General features: G+C 25.2%; 1 protein-coding gene across 1 annotated transcript; it reads left to right on the top strand.

The window, feature by feature from the left end:
- The first annotated feature begins 1,871 nt into the window (after positions 1-1,871).
- On the top strand, positions 1,872-23,807 carry LOC145843160 (signal peptidase complex subunit 1-like). The gene is made up of 4 exons (XM_082950625.1): positions 1,872-1,958; positions 10,339-10,398; positions 18,047-18,133; positions 23,337-23,807. Exons 1-4 carry the CDS (start codon positions 1,938-1,940, stop codon positions 23,451-23,453), a joined length of 285 nt encoding a protein of 94 aa, XP_082806751.1. The 5' UTR covers positions 1,872-1,937; the 3' UTR covers positions 23,454-23,807.
- The last annotated feature ends 1,196 nt before the right edge of the window (positions 23,808-25,003 follow it).

The raw sequence follows: 25,003 nt of genomic DNA on the forward strand, positions 1-25,003 counted from the left end.
TAGAGTACTTTTGTAAATTGACTTAAAATGGTAACTATTATCCCTAAAAGAGTTTCTATTTTTTTTATTATTACTGTTATTTTTCTCTTGAGGTCGCAATTTATACCCAAAAATCATTATGTTTATAATCGTTATTTTTTTGAAAAGCTACTTAAAATAACCTTATCACTTTCTTAGTTTTGATAAAGTAATAGTTTTTTATCTATGGTTAATTAAATTAAATGAAATTAAACGAAAACAAAAGAGCAACAAGTTTAAAATAACGAAAATAAAGAAGTTCAAATCTAAAAGTTTTGTGATTAAATATAGATTCATAAAAAGTAAAAAACCTTAATAGAACTTACTCATAAAAATTTAACACTGATGTTTAACACAATTACATTTATAAATGAATTATAATTATAGAAGTTGTCTAGAAGGCAATTTTTGAAATAAATAAAAACGATCATAACAATTACATAAGTTAATATAATTTTTTGAATACGAACTTTTGGGTTTCGTTCAAAGTGTAAACTCAAAGGAAGACTACTGTAAAACTTGAGGTAAAAATAGAAAACGTTTATTAAGTAATCTAAGTTGACAATGTTTTATTCTTGCAACCTTGGTTCCTAGTCCCACAACTAGAAAAATATATTTAAACTAAAGTTTTCAAAACTAATTATTATAATTTTCCTTTTTCAGAAAGTTTAAAATGATCGCTACCCTCAATATTTACCTCAGAGTAATTAGAGTAAGTTTCAAACTTTTGTAAATTATCCTTCAAATTTTTTTATTATTCTTTAAATCAAACCCCGAAAAATCTAATTTTAGTAAGTTGCTTCCGCCTTACTGATTATCGCACCAAATTTTAATACTCTTCTTAACTGACCTCAAGTATTTAGTTTCATTTAGAAAAATTCAGAAAATTGTACCTAATAATATTTTTTAACTTTCAATTTAAAATCATGAATGCCTAGTATAAGTTTAAAACCCAGATATTTAGTATATAAGTATTTAATTAAAGTTCTAAAAGCCGAAATCTTAAGTATATTTCATTTCTCTGTAGAATTTTTTTTTCAAATATTAAAAAGAAACTCCTAAGTAAATAGTATAAACAAGTTGTTGCTACCTGATTAGTTATCACTATCTTATTGCCAACTATTTCAAAATTTTTGCTTCTCAGCCTTTTAGTAGTTATTACTATCTACTTGATAAATTACTAAAAAGAGGCGATTTTGTACTATAGTTAAACAATCTGAAGACTATATTTTTACTAAACAAAACTGTTTATATGGAAATGAATATATATGTAAGACAAATATTTATGACAAAAAACTTATATTTTCTTACAATATGAATAACCAATACTATAACTATTTATATTGAACATTAAAAAATAATAATTAAAAGTTAAAGTTTTATGTAGTAAATTTTTTTTGATCAAACAAAAAAAAAGTCTTAAGGGATTAAGTTTTACAGTTCAGACTTAATGCTAAAAACAACTTTTTAAAGACTTTGTCATTGTCGGTATTTAGTCGTTTTTAAAAGAGTCGGCTGCAATGCTGCATGTAGGGTTTTTGTAATTTTTCCGTCATACGATTATGCAAGCGATGTAAAGTAATGAAACTGCAGTAAACTACAACATTTTATCTCTTATTCCTAACCATTTTTCCAAAAAGTTTTAATCTTTACCCTTATTCCTAATCCAACTTTCCAAAAATAAACCAAAAAAAAAAGCTTTATATACTAAAACTTAAAATAGATAAGTAAAATGTAAGTTAATCAGAAGCGCATTATATTTGCAGTTTACTTGACAGTTTTTCGAATAGTTAAGTTTTACAACGGGGACTTTTATACTCAAACTTAACACATTACAATACGTGTGACTCTATAATGATCACAAATCTAATTAACATTTAAAAGAACTGGTGTTGGATAACAGTAGCTTGAATTCAGTTATGAATATGTTTATGTCAATGGTTAGTTAATCTTTATAAAAGCTTTTAGAGTGTTAATAGATTATATTTTAGACGAAAATAATTTAGACTAGACCTTTATTATTCTACCTAATAAAAAACAAGATGGTTTGTTTAGAAAATTGTTTTCTTTGTGCTTTCACAACAGCGGACTTATTTTATTTTTTGTGTATTCATCACACACTTTGATTCAAATTTAGGTTATAATTTAATTTGTTTTTTTAATTCATTTTATTAAGGTCAGGGTTTTTGAAAAGCAAGATATAACTACTTTTGAGTGTTTTTAGTAAGTCTATCAACAATAACTAGTATAGGGACAATTTTGAAACTAATAGAACAAGTATAGGGCAGTTATTGAGTTTTTTGTATAGCTTGCTTTTTACCTAATTTTAGCTTGGTTTTAATAGTTTTACCCTGAGGTAAGATCAGGGTTTTCCTAAATGTTAAAAAAAAGATTTTGATTTTTAACTTGAAAAAACAACAATAATTAGCTGACTCCAACTTGAAAAATTTCTTAGATACTTGTGAGTTTCAACAGTTTTTAAAACATGAAATTCAGCTCTATCCAACTATGTACTAGGTTTTCAGTAAAACAAGAACAAAAAATCAAAAGAAAACTTTATAACCTTCTAAAAGCTTTAAAGTACTATACCTTTTTTGAGACACTCAAAAGTTAAAATAAACAGTTAAATTACAAGCAATCTGTTGTACAAGGTACAGGTTGCCAAAAAACCTTGAATCTGGAAAAATTTCAAACAATTTTTACATGCTAAATTATGAACTTTACATTATAAACTAAAAATCTATTTTTAAACAAATACGTTATTTTGTAATGCTTAGAAATCTTTTATAAAAAACACATTATAGAGCATTACAACAGTTTTTGGTTATTTTTATACCGTTTCAGACAGTTTTTACCTTAATTTTAGTTTTATACTAAATATGGACTTGATTTTCCAAAACTTGAAAAATATTTTCAAAAATCTTTGGCAACCCTTTGTCAACAAATGCTATTTCTCCTCTTTTATACTAATCAAGGTGGCCAAAAAACCAGAAAAATCTTTGAGTTTTTTATGAAAATTGAGAAAAAACTTGGAATTTAATAATTTAGATATAAATAATAAAAACTGTAAATTTAACCATTTTTAGACATAAAAAAGTGTATAGAAGTTATTAATTAGTATTAGATAATTAGTAATATTATTAGTTTAACTAATGTAACTACTTTTTTACTTGCATTTCCATTGTTTTGACTCTGTATTTATTTCAGCCATTTCATTAATAACAATGAGAATGTTTTGCACCATCAATAATGAATAAGTAGGTTGTCTCAGATTGCTTTCTTTTTGGGCTAAGTTTTTCCAGGCTAAGTTTTTTAAAAATAGGTTACTAAACTTTTCGCAGTGCAAAACAAAAAAGTGCAAAATTTAATTTTTGTAGCAATTAAGTCAAAGTTACTCATTTAATCGAGTGGTAGGACTTTTTATGGGTACTATTTTATGGGCACTATTTTATGTGTATAATTGCTTCAATAAATTCTGCCCATAACTGATGTGATTTCATTTAGACTATTGGTAGTATTGAGTTGTTGCTGCAATTAAATCAAAAATAAAACAGTTTCTGGGCTTTATAAAAATATTATGGATAGTTTTTGTAGTTAAGATTTTATAAACAAAAAATAAAAACAAGTTAAATACAAATAAACTAACCTTTTGATTTATATGTACATTTATTTAAATTATGTTTTGTAAACTAACTTTTTGTATTGGCTAGACTTATTAAAAAAATATGGATAATTTTTTTTTTAAGATTTAATGAAGAAAATAAAATAATAACTTGTATACACTTAAACCAATTGTTTGATTTATAAGTGATTTTTTGTAATTTAAATTTTGTAAACTAACAAAAGTCTTGGCTTAGCATATTATAAATATTTTGGATAGTTTTTGTATTTAAGATTTTAGAAACAAAATTAAAAAGTTAAGCTTGAACACACATAAACCAATTGTTTGATTTATAATTGTATATATGTAGTTTATATTTAGTAAACTTATAGAAGTAGTGGCTTGGTCTTATGTGTACTATTTTATGGGCACTATTTTATAATTTTAACAAAATTTTCAAATAATGAATTTTTACAAAATATAATTTAAATGAATGTACATATAAATTAAACAATTAGTTTATTTGTAGTTAAGTTGTTTTTTATTCTTTGTTTATAAAATCTTATAAAATCTACAATAACTATCCATAATATTTTTATAAGGCCTAGAAACTGTTTTATTTTTCATTTAATTGCAGCAACATCTCAATACTACCCATAATTTTAATGACATCACACCAAGTTATGAGCAGAATTGATTGCAGCAATTCTACCCATAAAATAGTGCCCATAAAATAGTACACATAAGGCCAAGCCACTACTTCTATAAGGTTACTAAATATAAATAAAAAAAAACTTATAAATCAAAAAATTGGTTTAAGTGTTGACAAGTTTTTAGCATTTTTCTTTATTAAAAAAGATAGTTTTTGTAGTTAAGATTTTATAAACAAAAAAAAAAAAACTAAATATAAACAAACTAATTGTTTAATTTATATATACATTCATTTAAATTATCTTTTGTTTAAATTTACTAATTAAAAGTTTTGTTAATTAATAAATTAGTGCCCATAAAATAGTACACATAAGGCCAAGCCACTACTTCTATAAGTTTACTAAATATAAACTACATATGTACAATTATAAATCATAAACATATATATAATTCAAACAATATTGCAAAAGATGGTAATTCTAACACTTTTTGTTTAAGATGAGATGCATGACTATATTTATATTTTTTAAAAATTTATTTAAATTGGACACATTTAACATAACGTATACCAGAGGGTTAGTAAGTCTGATGTTTCTACCTCATAAAAACTAATTTTAATAAAACCTAAAATTTATTTTTTATTTTTTATCATTTTATTATATATTACTCACAATTACTATGTTTTTTTTTACAATAACACTTATATTATGCATTATGCAGCAGTGATATTATTACATGAAAAAATTGATTTTTTGTACTTATCCCAAATTTCGGTTATCCTGACATGTTTACAGAAAAATCTTGCCCAATGTGTCTGGATAAGTAAATAAGCACTGTATATATCTGTTTTTAACAATGAAATATGCGTTGAAAAGCAACTTTATTAGAAATGTCACTAAATGACAAAAATAAGGAATATACGCATGAAATGAGACCTTCAAAAATGCAAATATAAAGTTTCAATTTTTTAAGTTAAAGATAAGTATACTCTTTTCTGAAAGTATATAGCTAAGCTTTCAAATATTTGATGAAAAACAACGTTATTAGAAATGTTTAGTTTTTATGTTTTCAATTAAAAAAAATTATAGTTTTTCTATGTATTTGTTTCAAACCCTAATTTTATGTTTAAAGTTTCTTTTGTTTATTAAAACATATTGCAAAGTTTGAGTAAGGTAATCAAAGAGTTATTAGTCTAGAGCAAATCAAACTCTGAAAAAAATGTATTTTTTCCTTTTCTTTTAGTAATAATAATTAATTCTAAAGGCAGCTACAAAACTTAAGTTTATTATATTCATCATCATAACTTAAAATATTTAAAAAGCATTTATTTATTAATTTATTATATCATAACTTATAAAAATTAAGAAAATATTTTGTTGGTCTTAAAAAAACTTAACCTGCATAAAATAGTTTTTTACCAATAATTAGGCTAAAAAAAGTTAGCCTGCAGAACAACTGAGTAAATCATAATATTGACCTATAGTAATCTATTTTAAAAACTTTGCCTAGAAAAACGTAGCCCAAAAAGAAATGTTGTCTTGGATATTGTTGCTGTTGGTGGTGTGGTGAAGTTCATTATTTATTATCATTGTTTTGAATGTCATGTAGAGTCAGTTGTCAACAAAAATCAATTTATGACTGATGCAACTCATTAGAGTTTAGATTAAGAGAAAACTGAGAGCAAGAGCAGCACAAAATAAAAAAGTGTGTTGCATTGTTTTATGCCCTAATGTTTATAGTAGCTATAAAAGATCTTAACTTTACAATATAATTTATAAGCCATTTGTAGTGCCTAGATTTTTAAAGTAGCTATAATAAGTATCAATTATTTAGATTTAATGTTTTTGTTTGATTATGGTCAATACTACAAATTTAAATTATAATAAAACCATACAATTTTTCAAATCTTTAGTAATCTAATATCACTGTATGGTCATAATAATTTTTAATTAAGTATTTTTGTTACCTTTTGTTGGTTAGTTTAAATTTTTAGCTTTATGTCATCTATACATTATACAATTAAGACTTTGTTGTTTCGTTTTTCATAAATTCTATTTGTTTAGAAAAACACTATAAATAAACAAAATATACATCACAAGATTATCAAAGATAATATAGAAATTATTTTCATGTTTAACAATAGTTATTTTTGTTTAAAGCAATAAATACTTTTAGTGAAGCTTCCAGTATCAACAACTTGGAAGATCCCAGTATTAGTAATACAGGGTTCCCAGTTCCCTTTAATTGCCTATTAAACCCTATAAATTTGCAGTATTCAGAAAAATCCCTTTAAATATCTAGAAAAAATTGAAAAATGTGTGAAAATTCCTAGATATCCCTATAAATTATGTTTTTTTGCTTTGTAATTGAAATTTGAAAGCCAAAACAGCAGCACAGCCAGGTGAAAAAACACATAAAAATAAATTAATTTCTTTTCTAAAATAAAAATATTTGCAATCTCAGTTCAGAAATTATAGGTTGACAAAATTACTCTATTCTGTCACCTAGCAGATAAAGTGTTTTAGTTTTTATATTAAATACAATTTATATACAGTTTGTTATTTTACTAAAATTAGAGCTCAAAAACCCTTGAACTTTTGTAAATTTCTTATTAAGACAGCTTATAAACGGTTAATGACAAATTTTACTTTATGTATCTTAAAAATATGTTTGTAACATTAAAAATTGATGTTTTTTTTGGATAATTTCTTTAAAAATTGGCTTTGTTTTTAAATTTTCCTATATATTTTTTTAAAATTTTAGTGGAAAGCGTGATAACAGTGTTACTGTATTGTATACGTAGTTGTAATCTATCAAAAAACAGATTTCTTGACATAAGTTTAATTTACTACTAACAATGGTTTAAAATAGATATAATTTAAAAAACCTAGAAGAAATTCTTAAAAACCTGAAAAAAATTTTGAATTCCTGGAGAGAATTTGCCAAAAACATTTATCCACCCTGACTAATGGAATTTCATGTTCATACTTCATGAAATAAAACAAAATTTAATAGAAAATATTATTTTATGTCATGTGGAAAGAATATAAACTGAATTTGCTGAAGCTAAATCATCTTTTGAAAGGGTTAGTGTCAAATTAGCTCGAGGGGACTAAATTGCACAAAGACACTTTTGTACAAGCAGGCAAATTTGGACGGAGACATTTTTGCATGATTTAATTATTTTTTTAGTTATTTATTTTTAAATATCACTGTCACCCATCACCCTTGGTCAGTAACTTTTTTTTGTTAATTAGTTTTTATTTTATTATTATTTTTTAATATCACTGTTACCCCTAACCCTTACCCTAGGTCGGTAGTTTTTTTTACTATATAGAGTTTAATTTATCTTTTATTTTTTATGTTTTTTACTATATTTTTATGTTTTATTTCTACTGTCATGCAAAAATAACCCTCCGTGCAAAATTAACCCTTGGTGCAAAATTGTCCCCTCGTGCAAATTTTTCTTAGTGCAAAAGTATCTTTGTGCAAAATTAACCTTTTGTGCAATTTTGACCCATTCCCCTTTTGAAGGCATAAGGGCAAATTGAAATTTTTTGAACTTGGTTACTTTTTAGAGTTTTAATCAGGGTTGCCACTTTACTTAGAAAAATCTGGAATTTGAGAAAATTTTGAAAAAAAAAGGAAAAAACTGGAACTTGAACAAAAATAATTAAATAAACCTGGAAAAACCTTGAATTTCAACAATTTTAACATGTTTTGTAGTAAAATTTCAATTTGACTTGAAAAAACCTGTCATATATATTTAAAATTTTTGTCATCATCAAAAATTTTTCTATTAAAAACACATTTAAAGTACCTTTACAGTATCTTTTCAATATTTTTATACTATTTAACACAGTTTCTTAACTTAAACTTAACTTAAAATTAAAAATAGACCCAAAATGTCTACTTTTACAAACCTGGAAATTTGGAAACCTGGTAAAAATTATGAAAAAACAAGTGGCAACCCTGTGAAATTAAGCTATAAGTTGGTTTTTATAACTTCAAACTTACTTTTTAAACATAGCCAGTTAAAGTCAGAGATTACAATAGGTTTCTACAGAAGGAAGAAACTAGAACAGTGAATAAATAAAATCACTTTAATTTTTTTATACATTTTTAAGGTAAATACCTCAAATTTTATTTTCAGTAAATTTTCAATTACCTGAAATTTTCAGTAAATTTTAAATTCAACACTTGAAGTCTTAGGTAATAAATTTAAATAATTAAAAGTTTACCTTTTTTGGTTTATATATCTTAATTTTTTTATAAATTTCTAAAGTTCCGACTCAAGAAATCTTTTAAACTGTTAAAAAAATGCTTACTAAAAATTTCAAGTTTACAATTTCAGTAGATAGATTTTAATTTTCAGAGAAAGTAACTTATAGTTTATACTTTAAGCTAGATTTCATATAAGAAGATTTTTTCTACAAAGGAAAGCCTTGATCCCAGTGGCCTTGAAAATTACAATAATAGTATATATCAGAATACTCTAGGGACAAATTAGTTGACACTAACTAATGAGGTAGCAAAAAGTAAGTCGGTAGTTTACTAGTGAAGGGTCTTTATCTAATAGAGGGGTGATCATGAAAAATATTTCTGCCAAGCGGAGAAATTAAGAAAATGAATTTGGGACACATATATAAACTATTATTTGTATCCTTTTTTTAAGTTTTAAGTTTAAGAGTTAAAAATAAAATGTTTAAAACTTGTCCCTCTTATACTCAAAGCTGCCACAAGGTAAGGAAAATCAGGAAAAACTAGAAATATGACAAAAGTCAGAAAAAAATTGAGGTTTTTGAAAAAAATTTAGGAATAGTCAAGAAATTTGACAAAATAAAAAAAAACGTCAAATTTTGTCAATTCAATTTTAATCAATTCCTTATTTTCCAAAGCCTCAAATGGTAAAAAATTAATAAAAAATACTTCAAGTCAGACTAAATTTGCAAAATTTTCCTAGAAATTTACATAATTACTTAGTTTTGAATGCCTTCATCTGGAAAAAATGTATAAAGTATCCTTTATAAAACTGCACAATTTTTCTATTACCATATTGAACATCTACCCTACTTAAAGAATCAGTTTTTGTATACTTTTTAGTTTTGATGATCTGTGGCAAGGACACTTTCATAGTAAAACAGTGATATATACACAAAAATTTATCTTGCAGAATTTTATAATTCAAGTGTTTTTTTTAAGTAAATAATTAGGCTCTTAATAAATAAGCACCAAGTTAAGTATTTTATGTAACAAGTTTATGTGTATATTTTACCTCTATAATTTTTTTAAAGTTGTTTAAATTTGAAAAAATAAGTAAAAGTAGACTATGTTATTAACTTTTAATTAGTTTACTGTATTTTACTTGTTGCTTCATTTGTTTTGGAAACTGAGTATGTAAAGCAAGACAAGAATGACCATACATGGAAGTGAACTCTTAAAGCACCCAAATGAGCCAATGTAAAAGTTACTTATGTGTCATTTCGTTTATTTAGATACATAAATATTGTTTTTTTTAGACAAGTTGTGTTTATAAGTTAGAACATACAAGTATTTTACTGATAGAGCTGTTTATTTCAAATACATAAATCATACACTGATGGTCCAAGTGATGTAATAGAAGTTAGATGATGGAATTCAGCAAAAAACTGTTGTTTTAACCTGTATAAGAATGAAATTGCAAGCTTTATATAGTAACAAGTGTTGATTATGTATTTTAAAATAAGTAAAAATTAAGAGTTTGATGTAGAAAAGTCTGGAAAATTTTTGTAAAAAGTTAAAAAAAGTCTAGCAAGTTTTTCTAAGCTTGATCTGTAGCAATTCTGCATACTTACATTTTAACTTTCCCAAAAATCTAATCTGTTTATTGCAAATCTGAAATTAATTTTATGATTACTTTTGTCCTAAGCCTTGAGATTTGATTAAAAAATGTAATAATCCAAATAAAATAAGTTTGCAACAATGTCAATTATTATTTATTATTTATGTTTTGTAAACTATATTTAATTTTAACTTATTTTTATTAATTTTGTACTAAATTATTAAAGTAAATTAAAACAAATATGCAGGACTATCAAGGCCAAAAAGCTGCTGAATGGTATTTCACATGTATCACTAGTGCATTTGGTGTAAGTTTAGTTAAAAAAAATTAAAACATTTTTATTCAATTATTGTGTTGAGGATGTATGTCATAATTTATATAATACTATTTAAAAGTTTAGTAAAAAAGTATCTGATTATTTTGGTAATATAATTATTAGATATAGACTTAGTTCAGAGCATCAGTTTACATACTGAATAATATTACCCTCTTTGACAAACCATTGGTTTAAATAGTTATGTGTCAATGATTTTTATGATGATTGAAAAGTAGTTACTATGCTTGTTTAAGACAAGAAACCGACATATTTTAATTTAATAAATAAAAAGTTTGTTAAAAACCATTAAAAATAATAATCTCACTTCTTTAAAATAAAACTGGGGGGTGAGAAATATTTTGTTTAAGAAAAAATTCAACTTTTATTTAAGAAGATTCTATAGATCATCCTAAAATGCAACACAATGGATGCAACAGTCTTTAGTAAGCCAAATGTTTATTTACCATTGTCTATAAAAAATATTTACTATTGCAGGTTAAAAGCAAAAAAACTTAATTTAAATCCTAAAAAAAGTAAAATTCTGATAATTAGCAAAAACTAACGTTGCCGGCTTGATTTTTAATCAATAACACTTAGTTACCAATAAATAAAGTTTTTAAAGAGTAAAAAATATGTATCTCAGAAAATTTAAAATGGATTAAAAACATAAATCATTTATATAAAGTCGCACAAATTTTATTATATTAATTGTTAAAAAGTTTTAAAACTGATTTAGATACTATTCTATAAAAATTATTGAAAATATCGGTTTGTCTTAAGCTTAAGTTCATTACCCAAATTAGGCCCAATATATTATATAATGAAAGATAAATTGTACTTGGTTTAAAATCTTGCAAATATAGAAGATGGGAGTATGATTTATTAACTTATAATAAAACTATTAATTTAAATTTTGATATTTTTAAATCAGTTTTTCAGTTTTTCCCGGAATATTTAAAAATATTATGAATTGAGAGGAAATAATAAAAAAATCACATAAAAACAATATTTTAAAATTGGTCAGTGGCAAAATTAGTTTTTCAACAGAACAAATTTACCACAAGATGTATTATTGTGTGGGAGAGTGGAACAATTTTGTTAAAAACTCAAAAGAATTAATTTAAATATTAAAAGTATCAGTAAAAATAAATTATTTTCCATTATTAACAAAAAAAAAAGCAATCATAGGAGATCTCCTATCAAAAAAAACATTGGCCTTAAATGAAAGCTTTAAGTATAAACTGCAAGCCAGTTTTTATAGAATTTAAAAAATTAGTTTAATATTTTAAATATTGAAAATTTTGTAAAAATATTCCAATTTAAACCTATTCCTTTACTGCAGAGTTTTTTTTCTTCACTAAATATATATCTACTTCTTTACTTTTTGAGCTAGAGACCTAAAACTTTTAGGAAACAGTGCTGCTTATATAGTTAAGACTTTTATAATTATGTTTTTAAAAGTATAAAAAAATATAAGTTTTAGACAAAACAAAAAAAAATCAATTAAGTTTTTATTCAAAAAATCCTTCTTTGAATAAGGGTAGGGAGTACTTTAGTGATGTTTGCTGGACACATTTAAACATATGATTCAGATGTGTTAAGGTTCATTAAGAAAAATTATATGAAAAAAAAAATGCAAAAAAAAAAAACAGATTTGAACCCCAAATTGTCTTGAAAAGTAATAAAGTCACTCAAACATGTCCTAGATTTATAATTTATATCTTAAATGAAAGCTTATACTTGATGACATACATTTAAAGGCATTAAAACTGCTTTAGATGTTTTATGATGTCATAATAATACAAAAATGCTAATTTCGTCTGTAAAATGGTACTTTTTTCTAATATAAAAAGAAAATTATTCTGCTTTTTTTTAATTTAAGTTTTTTTAATTTTGAAAAACAATTATGTGGAGTCAGTCAACCAGAAATTTTTTACTAATATAATGTCATTTTAATTCCATGCTGTTATAGGTACAAAATACATTCTAACCAAGTTAATTGCTTTGCAATTTATTACAAACACAGGTTTACAAAACTTGGGTATTCTGCTGCATCTATTTTGCAAAGCCCTCCATTTATTCGAATGCTTATAAGTAAAACACAACAAAGCAACCAGCATGTGGAAGTCATCAAAGTACTGCTTGACTCTGAATTTCTAGTCACTGAACTTAAAGCACTTATTACTTTACTCAGAAAGTAACATAACCATTTTTACACTTTGTTGAGCTTAGCTCTCAACAAGACCTTCTCAAAGTATTTCCAAAGCTATATAATGATTTCAGCAATGAAATAATGAACTTTTTGGATGGCTATATTGTACTTTATCCACATATTAACGTGTTTTAAAGCCAACTTCAGAGTTGTGTTGTCACATTCTTAACAAGATGCGTCTTTTTGCCAAATTTTCGATTGCCAAACAGGTAGAGAATATGGATTTGAAAAGTTTTGTTCGTCTATATATGAAAAAGTTCTCTATGTGCTAATGAGCTCAACTTATTAATGAAGAACTGGACGGACTCCTAACCAATAACTTGAAGTTTGATAGGCGCCTTGCTGGATTAGTAAAGCCAATAGCAGTGGTAGAATTTACGAACAAACAAAAGGTGGTAAGCAAAACATAAGTTTTTAAAGCTCCAACAGATCAAAGAAATAATTGAAAAGGAGAAGAAAAGAGATCAATACGTGCGGAAGGGTCTCAAACTGTGTATAAGTTGGTGTGGGCCTGTAGTGAGTGTGGTGCATTCTATTTTTAAATCTCATCCTGATCAAAATGAAGTTATTATTAGTTATGAGAAGAGAGTCACACTAATCTGAAGTGCTATACAATCCAGAAATGTTTAAAGGAAATGGTAGTACTCACAAGAAAAAATTTCTAAACTTGTGTGCTCTTCTTTCACAAGATGATGAGTGCTCTGTGTTCTTAAATAACAACCGCTAATGCAGTATTGATTGTAAGAGTTCTTCCCCGAATAAACAGAAAGAAAAAAAATGAAGATGTTGCAGTAGGGCAATATTATGCCATAATTAGTGAAGGGTCATTAGACACATGATATACTTCTACTTGAAAAAGTAAAAATGATGATGGGAATTACAAGATGGACCACCTCATGGAAGTTCAAGATGGAAAAAAATTAAAAGTAAAAACACTTACCTAAATGTGATTTGCTAAACTTGAATTTAGAATCCATTCTTGATTGTAAAATTGATAGGGAATGGAATGTTTCTAATAAAAAGTATATTTGTTTTTTACTGAAAAATCATATAGAATAGAATTATTAGTAGAGTGGATGTCTTCTAAAAAAACTTAATTGATAGTTTTTTGTATCTTTATGAGTATTAGGATGCATCTGTTGCCCGACCCTAGAATTTCCAATATTTTTTTTTCAGCTTAGGGAATCACATAAATAAACAACACAAAAAGTATTAGTTTCTTGCTTTTACAACTGTAGGGCACTAAACATTTTTCTAAAAACAACCCCTATGTAAGTTGTATGGGACCTTAAAAATTAACGTTCAACTTTTTGGCTGACATTTTTTGTTCATTTAGCAACCATCACAAAAACACATTTTACGCGTTTTAAGACAACTGGGAAAAATTTTCATGGAGAAAATTTTGATTTTCTGTACTTTTTTATAATTTTTTGCTAATTTTTAATTATTTTTGAGAAAACGAAAAATTACCTCCTTGAAACTTCCTTCAAGTTGCTCAAAACGCGTAGAATGTGTTTTTGTGATGATTGCTAAACGAAAAAATATTTTTCGCCGAAAAGTTGAACATTTTAAGGTCTCATACAGTTTACATAGGAGTTGAATTTGAACAACAAAAAAATTGATCAAAATGAAAAATATGTAATCGTATCTCTAGTTTTGAACTAAGTTTGGTGTAAGCTTTAGTAGTATTATTACTTCATAATAATAAACTAAGTTGCAAAATATAAAGATACACTAACAGGGTTGCCACTTGGTCAGGAAAAGTCAGGAAATCAGGAAAAGTCAGGAAAAATTAAAAAAAATGACAAAAGTCAGGAAATTTGATAAAATTAAAAAAAAGTCAGATTTTGTTAGTTTAAATTTACTAAATTCCTTGTTTTCCAAAGCCTTCAAATGGTAAAAATTAATTAAAAATCCTTTAAAGTCAGAAAAAAAATTCCAAAATTTTCCTAGAAATTTACAAAAATATTTAATTTTATTTCCAATTCCTTCATCTGGTATAAACTAGTAAAATATCCTCAACAAAACTCCAACAATTTTCTTTTAATATATTGAACAAGTACCCTACTTGAACAAGCAGATTTTGTAAGCTTTTTAGTATTGATGATCTGTAGCAAGGACTCTACCATAGTGAAACTGTGATATATACACAAAAGTTTATCTAGCATAATTTTAGAATCAAAGTGTTTTTTGTTTAAGTAAATAATTGAGTTCTTTATAACTAAGCAGTTAGTTTAGTATATTGTGTAACAAGTTAATGTGTATACTTTACCTCTTTATAACTTTTTCAAAGTTGTTTAAATTTGTAAAATAAGTTACGAGAGAGGTATATGCCAAGATTAAGTTTACTTATTATTTGTATTTTTTGTAGTTTAAAATAAGTTTTTAAAGTAAATAAGAGTATATTTATTTGTTACGAATTTTATACTAAATAATGAGAGGAAATGTTTTATAAATGAAAGTAAAATAAACGAGTGCCAAAAGAATAGAAATGAAGCCCATAAGTTGTGGCTTGATTTAGAGAAAAGATTCTCTTCAACAAGTGTAGGGGCAGCAAATGAGAGCGAAATAAATAAAATGAAGCAAATGATTTTAACTGCCAAGAAAATGAAGCGGAATGCAGTTCAGATGACGGAAACCATATCTTCATTAGATGAAGAGGTTGAAGTGCTAATACAAAGACGGAGATAATAAATTTTAGTACATACATTTAAAAAAAATAGTATTTGATTAAGTTCTTTATTTTTTTAATGTTTTAACTGTAAAAGTTCGTTTATGTTTTAAGGTTTGAGTTGTAAAAGTTCCTTATTGATTTAAGGTTTTAATTGTAAAAGTTCCTAATATGTCGTTTCGTTTATTTTAGATACATTTATGCTAGAAAGTTCTAAAAAAATGTGTTCTTTGTTGTTTAAAGGTTTCAACTGTAAAAATTTGTTATTGTTTTAAGATTTTAGTTGTGAAAGTTCGTTAACTATTCAAGGTTTCAATTGTATAAGTTCCTTATATTTCGTTTGTTTATCTAGATACGTTTATACTAGGAAATGCTAAAAAATTATCTTTTTTCAGACAAGCTGTGTTTATAAGGTAATAATACAAGTATTTTGCTGATAGAGCTGTTTATTACAAACATCAATCATACACAGATGGTTCAAGTGATGTACTGGAAGTTAGATGATAGAATTCAGCAAAAAACTGTTGCTTTTAACCTGTATTAAATTTAGATTGAAAGCTTTATATAGTTTCAAGTGTTAGATTATGTATTTTAGAATAAGTTTAATTAAGGAGTTTAATTAAGAAAAGTCAGGAAAAGTCAGGAATTTTTTCTCAGCCTAATCAGTGGCAACCATGCACTAAACATTTTCTTACAGCATGAAAAATTAAAAATTTATATCACACAAAAATGTTAGTATTTAATATTGTATTTTTTTAGATTTTTTTTCTTGACTAAAACTGTCCGGATAAGTGAGCGTCCGGATAAAAAAATAAGCACTGTACTACAAAGGTTCATTATACAATATTTTTTTTAAATTAGATTAAACAACCAGCTATGTTTCAATTTTTTCAAAAAGCATTATTTTACAGACAAAGTTTGCACTTTTTGTTTGATTTTAACATCACAATACATCTAAAGCAGTTTAAATGCCTTTAAATATATGTCATCAAGTATAAGCTTTTGTTTCTAAAAGAAACAAATTATAAGTCTAGCACATGTTTAAGTGACTTCATTACTGTTTAAGTCAAAAAACCAAAGTGATTTTGGGGTGAAAACATTTTTTTGCAAATTTTATTTATTTAGTTATTCGTAATGAAGCCTAAATATATCCGAATCATATTTCCAAATATGAATTTTACATTTTGACCAAAAATGTTTACTGTACTCGCTACCCCTACTTTAAATCGATTTAAATATTAGTAATAGACTTACTGTAAAGTTTGAAGAACATTGGTTAAAAAATGAAGTAGATATATTTTTAGTGAAATATTTTTTTCTTTAGTTTTTAGTTTTCTCCTTCTATAAAGAAACTTATGGAGTTCACTAACTATGATTTTTTATATCTCAAAACTTACTATGAATTTTTTCAAGCAATTAAAAACGATTGATAGCTAAGATAAAACTCTACAAATAAGATCAATTTTTAAAAATCAAGGATGTCACCCCTATAGCCTAAAGTATTTTGTAAAACTTTTATCACATTTAAATAAGCTACTGATCTAATATTCTATGTATAATATTAATTATTTTTATTTCCATACACCTCCCCCTACAAACTAATTATTTTACTTTTACCACAGATGTTTTTGTGTAAAAACTTTATTCCGACTAATGGCGTTTCACTGTTCTCAAATAAATTTAAGAACAGATCTACGGAGTCTTAAAAAAGCTCTAAGAATCAAAGCTCACAAAAACATTTGTGGTATATATTCCAATAAGCTTAGCTTATCAGGATCTCCATGATTTAACGCCTTTTAACCTTACATCTTATTTTACTTTTATTAATTTTATACAAATTGTGTTATGTTTTATAAACAATCATTCTAGGAAATTATGTTTTAGTTGTACTTTTTAATATGAATATGTTTTTAATTTGAAATTTTTTTTTATTAAGTTATTTATTTTATTTTAAAAAATATATGGTTAAAGTTTATTATTTACTTGTTTATAAATTTGTTTTTGTTTATTTTATAAATACATATTTGAAATTGTTGAATATGAGTTTAATTTGCTTTGTTTTATTCTTGTGTGTCCTGTTTAAGTAGCTCAGATTTTGATGCCTGAGTCCAACATTGTACAATAAACAAAATAAAAATAAACAATCCTATTGTTAAAATATTTTTATTTTTTTTATTTTTTGATTGTAAAATTCTTAATTTTAGTTTTTTCTAAATCGTTACAATGGGATTTTTTGATTAATTTAAAGAACATTTCTTAAATGTACTGATAAAAAAAGAAGGAGATAGATTTTTAGTTGAATTTTTCAAATCTGCGGAAAATTGATAATAAAATATTTCTCCGCCATGCGTTGATATAGGAAATTTTTTACTCAACTGACTCTCAGAATCTCAGAAGTTAATTATTTGTTTTTTCTGTGAAAATTATTTATAGTATGTAGTTTTTGCTTTCATATAAAGGCCAATGTTAGTTTTTGTAAAAAGAAAATGTCGGATTCCCTATGGCTATAACATAAAAACTGTATTGTATAACTTAGAGTAAGTTTAAAAATAGTGTTTATTTAATTACGGTAAGCAAGTAGAAACGATAACTTTAAAGAAGTATTATATTTTATTAAATAATGTATGTAACTGCTATGATTATTACTTTCTATTTTGTAAATTTTGAGCTATCACTTAGTATACCCAATTTAAATATAAGTTTTAAAGTTTAACTAGAAGTATATGTTTTAGTAAATAGAAATTATTAACTAACAGTTGTTTGGATTTTTTATTGGATATATCACTGAACAGCTATCACATTCAATGATGATAGTATTTGCTGGTTTTCTAATCTCTTCTATTGTTAGTTGTGTTTTAGTTAGTTATTAGAACTTAGAATTTTAGTTTTTTATGATATAAGTAATGATCTCAAAATAACAACTTATACATCTATTTTAAAAAGTTGTTTAAAACCTTAAAATTTCTTAGCCTTTTTGGCTGTACAAACAGTACGGGAATTAGTTCATCATGCACGATATCACGTTTGCATTGATTGTAATCTTTTGTTTTTCCAACAATTATATTTTAATGTTAATAATACGTCAGAGAAAAAAACAAGAATAAAGTATAGTATAAGTTTTAAAATGTTTAGTTAAAATAGGTTTATAAAATACGTGTAAAAGTTAATGTTATTTTTAAATTATCTTTTCAATTTTAATTTTAATCTTAAAATATATGCTGTTAATTTATTCTTCAATAAGAATGAGAGATAAAAGGTGCAGTTACTTTTGCTTTTAAATGTTATATGAATTTTTTTACGATTAAAGTTTTATTAAAAGAATTAATTATATTTTGAGTATAGTTTAGTATTAAATCGATACATTTTTTTTTGGAATTATATTACTGATTAACATAATTAAGTGTACAAAAGTGTCATCGATGTAAAAATGATGATACACGCAAAAATGTCACCGGTGTATAAGTCATATCCGTGCAATAATTACCACATGTACAAATTCTTGTAATTATGATATGTATACATGCAAAATTCAAGAAGTCCAAATTGCTCAACGTTACTTGTAAGCCAATCATCATTTATGTACTAATAACATTTTTGTCGGTTCTTCACTTTTTTACGTGCAAATTTTTTAAACTTATTTTAATTTTTAGCTAAATTTAGTTTTATTAGTTTTATAAATTTAGTAAATATATTTCTTTTTCAAATTTAGATTGAGTTTTGTTAGTGATATATTGGATCCAGTTAATTGAAAAACTATTTTTTTTAGAAACAAAACGTCTATGTTTTACGAAATAGTCTTATTAAAAAAAATCTTTTAGGAGACACAAGCAAAGTAAACTATCAATCATAAACAAATCACAGTATTAGATACTATCAAAGATTTCAATTTGTATTATATCCTCAGAAGAAATTTTGTTGTATTATAAAACCATTTGCAACTTAAAATCAATACTTTTTGCATTGAAATGTTTATCTAAAACTTTTTGTCTTATTGGTTTGACTTAAAGTAGAATTATTGTTTAAAAAGGGTCTTTAAAACTGAATAGTATTTGGTCCTGACGTAGTTAAAAAATGTTATAATCAACAAGCTCTAACCAAAATTTAAAACGAAAAAAACTTAATTGATCTATATTCCCGTTTGATTCCTAACTTCTAGTTTGATTATTATCAATTCTAAGCTGTAAAGCTCACCTCGAGCACACCTCTCTAGAACATTGACATTATCCTCAATGTTTGAGATCTGACACGGTAAGCATTTATACTAACAATCGAAAATAGCAATAAGATTATTTTTTTTTATCGTCGGCAAATCTTCAAAGTATTTGACAAGAATTATCTCGAAAGTAGGAGATTCGCTGCTCTACAGAGCAGGTATGCTTGTAGACGTTTGTAGCAAATGTTTATGAAATGTTAGTTTAGTTTTTAAAGTAGTTAGACACCTTTGATTTTTGTGTCGGTATTTATGTAGTGTTTTTCTAAATATAGGTGTGCAAATAGAATATTTTATTTACAACCAGGTTTCGGTGACAAAAAAATTGCGACCTCTTCAAGTAAAATAAAATAGTAAACTGCACACAACAATGTTGCTAATCTATAATATTATTTTGAAACTTATACATGAAAATTTAAACAAAAACTAAAATGTTATATATTCGAAAATTCAAGTTTATTGGTGTAGAATTAGGTAAAATTAGCACTAATTTTAAAACGGATTAAATATAATTAATTTAATGAGTCAAAAAAATAACTGAATTAAGAGCTTTTAAAAATAAAAGTTTTAAGATACTTATACACTGAAATTTATCTAAATGGAATTAAAACCTATCTAAAATTGGAATTTTAAACCAAGTATCAACAAAACATTAACAAAATCAAAGTCACTGGAAATTTAAAATCTAATTTGTATTAAGTTAATGTTACAGTTAAAATTTAAACGGATTTAAGAACTATCTAAAAAAATATCTAAAATTTTATCTAATTGAATTAAGAACTATCTAAAAAAAATTTAAGGTTTGGTTGTAAGGAAGATATTAAATTTGCACATCTTTATTTAAATAAGCTGTTTACATTTCAGTAAATTAAGCAATCTTTTTTAGTTACGACAAATAATTATGTAGTGTTTTTCAAAAAAAAAAGTGGCTTAATGATAAATTTCCTAACTAATTTATAGTTAAATATGGACAATAATAAACTTGTTAACAAAAACATCGGCGAAAGTCTGCAGATCCCAACCTGAACTTTTGTATGAGACAAGCTTAAGTTAACATAAGGTTTGATCATACCAATTCAACCATCAGACCTGAAGCCCAATTTCAAAAAAATGGCAAAAACTTTGAAAAGTAGTATATTTTAATAGAAAGCTTGTTTTAAGTATTTTTGAATCAAAATCTGAAGTTTATCATGGTCTAATCATACCAATGAGATCATCAGACCACAAGCCCTCGATAGACATAAACCGGTTTCGCCTTTCTTAGAACTTATCAGTCAGCCACAACCGATAGACTTGTAGTTATCTATATACAAATATTTTATTATAATAAAACATGAAGCAACCGTTTGCCGGTGTTGATCAGTGACGTCAGCATAGTCCAGGCTTAAGCTTGTTTGTAGACTTTTGCTGATGTTTTCGTTGTTCGTATTCAATACAAGCCTACCAGCTGTGTTGCCTATTGGACAATGTGTTAATTGTTGCACGGTAAAAGACAATAAATAAATCTTTTACCGATTAAGATTAAAACGTTTAAGAAGTGATAAAGTCTAAAATGATTAAGTTTAAAAACAATCGAGTGTAAAATAATCTAGTTTGAAATGAACGCGAGTTAGTAGTAGTAAACCATCTTGAATAAATAAAAACATATGATACACACAGGGTTGGAAAAACCTGGAAATATCTGGAATTTGAGAAGTTTTGAAATTAAAATTTAGAATTTTGAACAAAACTCACTAAAAACCTGAAAAAACCTAAAATTTAAGCAATTTTTACATGAAGCAGTAAAATTTTAATTTGACACAAAAATCTACCAAATAGATAAATATATTTTTCACCATTTAAAATATTTTTAAACATGTTTTAAGTAGCTATACAGTATGTTTTAAATGTTGATATACTATTTAGCACAGTTTTTAACCTTGAACTTAAGAAGCTTTAGAACTAAAAATAGACCAAAAACGTGTACTTAAAAAAAAAAAACTGAAAGAAATTTCTCAAATGAATTTGACAACCCTTAAATAAATCTGGCTTTTTTGATATGTTTTTTCAGATTTAATGAAGTTTGTAAAATAAAAAAAGGGATTATGAAACTGCTAAACGGGTCATCAAACTCCACTGCTGTTTGTAAAATAATAGGTTTGTAAAGTTATTAAATGCAGATCAAGTATATATGTCGATAGTTGTTTGAAAAACTTATTTTAAATATTGTTTGTTACAATATTAAGAGTATTCTCCGTGTATAACAAAATGTCATGATGGTGAATTAAGAAAAAAAAAGCTAAATTTAAGTTACAAACTAATACCGGTTAAGGAAAATGTTACGGGTAATAAAAAGAAAAAGTGAAACCGGAAATGTTAGGTTAGAATTTGGGTAAGGTTTGGTTAAATCTGGCACCTAATCCGTCCAGTTGAAGCTGGCAGACAATCTTTCTGCGCCAATGTTGTCGAAGCCTATCAAATTAACTTAACTTTTGAAGTATCAGAATAAAATTGCGAAATTTTATGTACGAGTTCCCTGAGTTTAGCATTGATAGTTTATAAAGTTTTGCATTATCTAGATCCGGTTGATCAATACTTTTTAATTTGATTTTAATTTGAATTCAATAAAAGTTTGATAAAGCTTAACTTTGATTTAATTTAAATATTTCTTTAATTCTAAGTTAAGTTTATATAATTTTGAAATATTTGATTTTGGTTTTACAAAAATCAACCATACAAAAAGGGAATGCGTAACATTTGCACAGTGTATCACTTCAGCACGGAGCGACGTTTTTGTACGGCTTCATTTTGCATGATTGTTTTTTGTGTTTATATAAGATTTTAATTATAATATGTTCAGAAGTATTAAAACGAATGAGCAAAAATATTTAACAAAAAAAAAAGCTTTAACTATGCTAAAATTAAAGCTTAACTTAAAATTTGCTGTTTAAATTCAATTTTAAAGTTATTATTTGATAAAATCTTAATTTTATTCGACATATCAATTTGAATTTATTAGACGTGTTATTTTGACACCTACCTATATAAAAATGACTACACGTGTGAAATGATATTTAAAAGGTATTTTTTATGATAATTATTAACTAGTAGTTATTTAGGCTGTCTTCAGCAAAACTGAGATGTTACTCCACCATTCAATAAGCACTAGACTGCAACGTTCGGCCATCAAAAATAGTCCATGTGACAATCTGTGACCTATTTTTGTCCTTATTAGGACTTTATCAGGAAGACATAGTCACGATGTATTGTTGTATCAGTCAAAACCAAATGTTCTTAAGTACTTTTCGATAGCCGAAATAACTACTAGTTAATTTATCAAACTAGTGTAAACTACAATCTCACATTTAAACTGACAATGTCTAAGACGTTGAGTTGTGAATGATTTACTTGTGTTAATTTTGTGGCCGTAATCATAAACGGACGCTTCAGTGCTAAAGTACTTGAAGTTTGGTATTGATTGATGCAACAGTTCATTGTGACTGGTACTGATTCTAAATAAAGGCGAAACAAGGTTGCAGATTGTCACATTGAATGTTGTTGATAGTCGAACGATTCTATATAGTGCTTATTTTATTATTTATAACTGTAATAGTTTTTTTTTTCTTAGTAAAAAAAAAGGAAATTTTTAATTTTTAAACTCTTAAATTTTTTTTTGTGATTTTTTGATAATTTGATATATAAAGCAACCTATTTTAAATAGTACTTGTTTTTATATACATCAGTAAAAGTTCAAAGTAAATGTATACTTATTAGCATGTAATCTTTTGTAAGTTGTTATAAAATAAATATGTTTACCCAGAAAGTAACTTGTATAATATATATTTATATTGTCACAGGTAACCATACCTCCATGGTCAGTGTACAGTAAAAACCCCATTGAGTGGCTTAAACCTGTCGAATCTTTAAATCAGGAACAAAAAAATAAATCCGGAAATAGGATTAAGAAAAGGTAAACACGACGATTTTCAAAATTATATTTGTGGTTTTAAAAATGTTTTTTGGAATAAATTATTTGAAAGTAATTTAACTATTATTTAAGTTTTCTTATTATAAAAAACTTTTCGTATTGTAGTTGTCTGTTTAAAAGAATACACTTTTATTAGAACAATTATATCTAGATAAAAAGGATAAAGTTTTATTTATCCAATTGCCTTTTTCTGTTAAAATTCTATAAAACTTATATTAAAATCAAAGTTTTGTAAAACTTTATAAACTAGAAAGTAAAAGAATTATATTTAAGTACGTATATTTAATAATAGTATGTCAAGTTTTATTTTGATTCTTGCGTCTAAATAAATATTTTTAGCCAAAAACATGACTCAATTTTTCTTAAGAAAAGAAGAGATACTAGTTTTAGTACTAAGTTGTAATAAATTAGTTATTTATATTTTATTTTTGGTTAATAAATAATTTAAATTAGTTAATTTTAAAAGACTTATATATAAGATAAGAAAAATTTGGTTAAATATGGTGTTCAATATTTTAAAACTATTTTTAATTAATAACAGTTTGAAAATGTTAATATATTTTTAATTTAACATAATTTGAATAAGTTCCGCAATATTTTAAATGAAAACTACCGATTTGAGTAATTTGAACCTTACAAATTTTTACAAAACATTTATAAAATAAATTTCTAGCCATTTTTTTATTCAATCTTTTTAACCAGTTCTTTTTTAAGTTTTAAGTAATTGAATCACAATAGTAGTCGTTTTATAGTAGTTTCAAGTAAATACTTATCTAGTGTACACAAAATTTTAAACTCTCTGTTGTGCATGTCTTAAAAGAAATCATGATAAAAATAAATTTAATAACTATTTTGACGTTAGAAGAAAATTACTACTACTAAACATAGGGTAAAAAGCACAAATTGATACAGTATTTTAACAAAACTATTGGAGCAAGTGTAAAAGTTCCACAAGACAAAAACATTTGTAAAATTTTACTAAATTAACACAAACTGCATAATGTTCCTTTTTAGCATTTAAGTTTGTTTTTAAGAACATTAAACACAAATTAATTTGGTTTTATCAAGTCTATAGTTTTCTTTTCATAACAATAAACAGTATACAATTAAAAAAAACTAATTTCAAAATAAAAAAAACTAATACAATCAACTAAACCCACATATAATGTGTTTACCATCTAAAGATAATTAACCGGAATTTAGATCAAGTGTTAATGTAGGGGTTTAAAAATTTTGGAAAACGGTCTAAGTTTAGAATTAATTTTGTGAATTTTTGGCGATCGTTGTAGAATTATTTACTTAGTTATTATAAAACGATTAAAGTTGTTTAGTTTCGGTATATAAAAAATTAAAGCCAGTAAATTAAAAAAAAACTCAAGATCTGTATGCATCATTTTTTTGGCGATATTGGAAAAAATGTCAGTACAATTATTTAAAAATATGTGAATTATTAATTTTATTTTCAGTAGTTTATTAAATTGTTAATATCTTTCCTAATAAACTTATGATACTGTAGTCTTTCTTTCAACAAAATAA

This window comes from Thalia democratica, chromosome 1 (genome assembly GCF_965202585.1).
Source record: "Thalia democratica chromosome 1, ktThaDemo2.hap1.1, whole genome shotgun sequence".
Lineage (NCBI taxonomy): Eukaryota > Metazoa > Chordata > Thaliacea > Salpida > Salpidae > Thalia > Thalia democratica.

Bases quoted from the DNA above. Each gene is read 5' to 3' on its own strand.
- LOC145843160 (XM_082950625.1), top strand. From the start codon at position 1,938: ATGAATATGTTTATGTCAATG. The intron at 10,399-18,046 runs GTAAGTTTAGTT...ATTAACTAACAG, and splicing joins GTATCACTAGTGCATTTGGT to TTGTTTGGATTTTTTATTGG. The intron at 18,134-23,336 runs GTTAGTTGTGTT...ATATTGTCACAG, and splicing joins GTTTTCTAATCTCTTCTATT to GTAACCATACCTCCATGGTC.